The following is a 5,271-nucleotide window of genomic DNA, read 5'->3' as shown; positions in this document are numbered from 1 at the left end:
CCTTATTAGCGGATTAGACTATATTATCCCCAGTTAACGTCCCTCATCTGTGAGTTAAAACCGCCTTATCTGTGGGGTTTTGGAGTGCTTCATCTGGTGTTTACGTCTCTTAATTAAAGTTGGGCGCTTTTATCTACCAGGGTTTAGACAGCTTTGTATCTGGGGTTTACGTCTCTTACCTGGGGTTTATATCTCTTGTATCTGAGGTATAAGGCGCCTTAATCTGGGGTTTTAGATGCCTTATCTGGGGTTTATGACCACTTATCTACAAAGGGTTTTACTACCCTTGCCTTCTGAGTGGGGTTAGATGCCTTACCTTGTGGTTCATGTTATTTCCTTTATTTAGGGTTAGGCGCCTTATTTGGGGTTGGACTGACCTGCTTTTATCTGGGGTCTACGTCCCTTAATCTTTGGAGTTATATGCTTTTATCTGGGGTTTAGATAATTTTATCTGGGGTTTGATCCAGACTGCGTTATTCTATGTTAATGTATCTTAGCCTTTCAGGTAATGAATCGTAAACTCAGATAAGGCTCGTCTAAACCATATATTAGATAAGATATAGGCAAATTCTGCATTTTTAGTGGTAGGTTATTTTTTAAATTTTGGAGAGCCATCTTGGAAGTTTTGAAGATCCTGTGCTGTTCTGGAATTATTCAATGGATTTCTAGACCCTGTAAACATAAGGTATAGACACCAGAATCATACTTCTAGGACTTCCCTACAGCTTCGAGATATAACCGAGAGATATATGTCACAAATTAATTTTCACTGGCGGCCATTTTTAAATTTTGGAAGCCATCTTGGAATGATAGGTCCTAAGCTGTTGTAAATGACTCTATTAGATTCAGAAGGTGACCCTGAAAACATGGATATAAACATCAGAATCGTGCTGCTGGGGTGCTTCACTCTGACCAAGTTATGAGGTGATTTTGCAAGGGATTTTAAAGCGGCCATTTTGAAAAACGCCCTCAGCGAGAGTTCCCACACTTTTCGATGGTGCAGACCCTCTCATTTTATTCAGCGTCCTAAAATCTATAAAAAACACCTTCAAAACTTCTTGTACTCAATCCGAGAACGGAACTTCAAATCTATACCCTACTATTTGGTTTAGGTTTATCAAACAGATTTGTACCCCTTGACACTGAATGATTCGACCAGAAATACAGTAGTATAGCATTGGCTTCTTAAAAATCCATGCAATTTAAAGATCATGGTCAGTATCAGGTCAATCTGAAATCCAATTATAATGATTTATAACTGTTATGTTGATATCTCACCTGCATACAATATAATAAATAGGAGTTGTTTGAACAATATTTTAAGTAACTTTTGGTTGTAAAATTGCAGGATCTGTTTCAGGACAGCCATCACTAACATTGGAAGAAGTCAAAGCAGAATTAGATAAGGCACTTCAGTATCTCAAGAAGTGTGATGATTATACTTCAACAAAGGCACACAAAGCCCTTGATACCTTAGGGAATGTTGAGGTGGGGAAGATTATGGCACGAGAGAGATAGCAATGTATCTGGTAGCTTGAAAGTTATGGTCAGCTATTCTCTAGAATGTGGAATGGATTGTGGATTCCTGGTGAAAAAAATGGGGACAACAAGGATGCACAAATTTGCAGGAGATGTTGTCATCTTACTTCGCATATGGTAAATATTGCCCTGAGCTTTGTGTTGAGTTAGGTAAAGGCGGAAGTATTCCTCTATTACTTGCAGGCTTAGTTAAACTTGAAATATACTTTGAAGATGAGAATCAACCCAAAGCTCTAATAAGATTGGTGGCATTCACAGTATCAATTCTTGTCTTCTCAATATCCACAATGCCCCAGTAACCGCAAAATTTACAGAGATGCAAATGCAATTGCAATCTTAAAGAAATATTTGAAATCGCAAAATTGGGGAGATATGCATGTTCTCTCTGATGATCTTGGCATATATTGTTGATGAATCAGAAAGTAGCGTCCTTGCAACATCGGATGGAGGAGTGGCAAGTCTTGTTGAGATACTTCAAATAAGAACAAAAAACTCTTGTGATGAAGTCAGTGTGTTATCTGCAAGGGAGATTCTAGATTGTTTGAATCATTTGGCTATAAATGACAGCAATAAGCTTGAGATTGAGAAACAAGGTGGCATTCCTCTCATAGTACGTATGTTACAAGATGATTTTGATGAAGAGGACCAGTGTGTTGCTGCTGAAGCTGTGTGGAACCTGGCATTTGTGGAATCTATCAGGACATCTTCTCAACTTCAAGAAGCAGTTCCATGTAGAAGTAAAATAAGTAATAAATAACTACAACTGGTAAGAATGGGAGGCAGATGATATTATCAAATAGTATACATTAGGATGTAGTGAAAAAATCGTTTTCATCACATCCTAGATGCATATACACCAGTATTTGGAGCAAAGGCTTTTTATCATGCAAGGCCACTGGCAAAGGCTTACTGACTCTCTCAAGCGCTCAAGCCTGGGGACACTCAATTTTTTTTTGGTAGGGGTGTGCCACCGCCAGTTTCGAACTTGAGGTCTAAGGAACTGATCGGCAGGTCAAAAAAGGGGGTCTAGGGAACTGATCGGCCGGTCAAAAAAGAAGTCTTGGGAACTGTTTGACCGGCCAAAGGGGTCTTGGGAACTGATCAGCCGCCAAAATCTGAAAAATCTCGGTAACTAAACCATGCAGGCCAAACCAGGGTTCAATTTTGAAATTTGAAGGAATCGATTTCACTTGCATTAAATTATTAAATCAGGAAAACCATTAATGCAAAATAGGTGTTTTGGCCTATTTATTACGATGAAAATCTCAGCAAAAAGCAAAACATCATTCGAATCAAAATTACTAGACCCTGCAGACTCCACAATCTATGCTATATAGCCTATACTGATAATTATAGCAGCAGCTAGCAGCACTACATACAAGCCCACCATAAAAACAAAACCATAAGAATATTTTTTTCAGTGCATGAAAGAAAAACATTTCGACTACATTGAACTACGTATGAGATGATTGGAGTGAAGTGTGCAGAATTTGACACCATTCCACTATACCAGTAGATCGTAAATTACCTTTTTAATTCACTGTTTATGGCAGCTGCAAGGATGTGCACTTATTATTTGAGGTACTTTTCCTCATATTTGGCAATTTTATTCCCAAAAGAGATCTCAAAATCATTTATTTCTAGCAATGTGCGTTCATCAGCTGAAAGCATCGGCATCGCGGCAAGCAGCACTGGCAGTGCAGTGCCGTTTATAAACAAACCAGTGTTGCCACTACTAAAGGAGCCCAAAATTCCTTTGAAGTTTTGGGCTCGCAAAAATAACTTTTGGGGATTGAAATAGTAGGACAGAAAACACGTCTGTCAAGATGCAATGATAGTGGTCTATGGAACAGCTAGAAAAATTTCCGGGGCTTCAGGCGGGCAATCAATGAATTCAGAGGGTCTAAGGGAACGGCCAGCGGCTCTGTGAAAAGGGGTCGTCGCCGCGGCACATACGCGTATAGTTGGGAAATGTGAGTGCCCCCTTTCTGGGGGCTCAAGGCCAAGGTATTATGTAAAAAAAGACTATATTACTGGTGTAAAAGCAGAAGTCACATCGTGACGAATTAATCGCTGATATTATAACACAAAACTTATTTTATTTTGCAATTAGCATATATATGTATATAATGCCTTGGTTCCAAATTAAAGGTTTAGTTTCTCCTTTGTTCACAAACCAAACATAATAACATTTGGGGATTAAAATGAAGAAAGAGATACTTGTCTACACTCGTAATACTTTTTGTGTTGGAAGTACACACCATAATGCAATCAGGTAATACGCCATGGATCAGCGCCTTTGTTATCGGCGTGGAGATCTTGCAATTAATGAGCCCGTAAAATATTTCACTTAGCGAAGAAGTCATGCAAAATATAGTATCAACTTTACCAAGACAAAATGTTTTTTTGTATCTTAAAAGTAATCTACAGACTTGATAATTGCAGGCAAGTCTAACAGAAGTACACTTTATCCTGTCTTATATTCAAATTTTATAAATGGCATTAAAATTTTGATTTTGATGTATATGTTAGTTCATTTTTTTTTGATTTGATTTTTACCGTCACGACTTTCAAATCGAGACAAATACAGACAGTCATATTAGACATTCCCGTTATGATATTTACGTTCAAGACAATTTTACCCACCTATACATGCAAAATTATTTAGGTGAGACTCTTAGGTTCGAAAAAGAAATGAACGTCTTTGTAACACACAATTTCACTTCCGGTAGTTGAATTTCCGCAATTCCCACATATAGATTGATCTAAGGCCAACTAACACGTTTATGCCCTATGGTGCATTTAGGTTCAGCGCAACATGACATAGCCGGAGGCAAGTGAGGATCAGGACCCTCTAAAATTTTAGGTGGGTCAGACCCTCCTAAAATCTAATAGAAGAAAAACCGGGGTGCAGTTCAATATGAAATGAATATAGGTGTAGGGCTGGCACTTTCACACTAGTAAGGGGCAGTAGGGTGAGAGCAAAATTGACAAATGGGGTCATTTGGTATAAGCATTATTTTTGGCATTAGGTGAGAGCAAATGTACAAAATATAGGAGGGTCATTGGGTGAGAAACGGACCATTTGATCTAAATAGGGGCATTGGGTGAGAATATGGGGTAATGAGTGTATTCATAAAATCAATGAACAGAATGTATTCTTCACACCAGGCTTTCATCACTTGAAATGGCCAAATGTTATGTTTTTCAGTGTTAGATAAACTAAGAAGATCTACAAACAGAAATGTTCGGATTGCCAGTGAAATGGCATTTGGGTCATCAACAACAACAGACGTGAATACTTACCAGCCAGAGAAACCAGTCCACAAGGACTTTCGCCATCCTATGAAGAATCCGTGAAGGAACCAAAGATGGCTACCGCAAACACAGCCAAAGTCATGATCAGTTATCAGTGGGATTTTAAGAATGTTGCAGTAAATATCAGGGATGATTTGGTTAACAGCGGCTACAAGGTTTGGATGGACGTCACTCATATAGTAAATTGTTTAAAGCCTTTTTAGCAAGTTGATGAACATTTTAATATTAAAATACATATGAAATCTTTGGGCAGTTTATATTACGTGCTATTTGTGTATTTGAAACTCACCATCACAGATGTATTTTGTACATGTTTGCTTACTTTTCTTGCCTGGTTTTGTTTATGGGTGCTATCTGAAGATTCACACAGCATTTTTCCATTATTTTGTACTTGTAGGGTGATAAAATTGAAAA

The 5,271-nt window shown here is 38.2% G+C and overlaps 1 protein-coding gene across 1 annotated transcript; it reads left to right on the top strand.

Annotated features, from left to right (window-relative positions):
* Nucleotides 1-1,573: 1,573 nt before the first annotated feature.
* LOC140172171 (uncharacterized) lies at nucleotides 1,574-5,019 on the top strand. Its single transcript, XM_072195497.1, has 2 exons — nucleotides 1,574-2,270; nucleotides 4,751-5,019. Exons 1-2 carry the CDS (start codon nucleotides 1,916-1,918, stop codon nucleotides 4,897-4,899), a joined length of 504 nt encoding a protein of 167 aa, XP_072051598.1. The 5' UTR covers nucleotides 1,574-1,915; the 3' UTR covers nucleotides 4,900-5,019.
* Nucleotides 5,020-5,271: the final 252 nt, after the last annotated feature.

This window comes from Amphiura filiformis, chromosome 15, assembly GCF_039555335.1.
Source record: "Amphiura filiformis chromosome 15, Afil_fr2py, whole genome shotgun sequence".
Taxonomy (NCBI): Eukaryota; Metazoa; Echinodermata; class Ophiuroidea; order Amphilepidida; family Amphiuridae; genus Amphiura; species Amphiura filiformis.
Note: the sequence above shows the minus strand (reverse complement) of the source record. Positions and strands in the feature narration are given on the sequence as shown.

What these genes read in the sequence shown, in the direction of transcription:
- LOC140172171 (XM_072195497.1), top strand. Translation starts at nt 1,916, where the DNA reads ATGTTCTCTCTGATGATCTTGGCATATATTGTTGATGAATCAGAAAGT. An exon ending in ACTTCAAGAAGCAGTTCCAT is followed by an intron (nt 2,271 to 4,750) that starts GTAGAAGTAAAA and finishes TATGTTTTTCAG; the next exon opens with TGTTAGATAAACTAAGAAGA.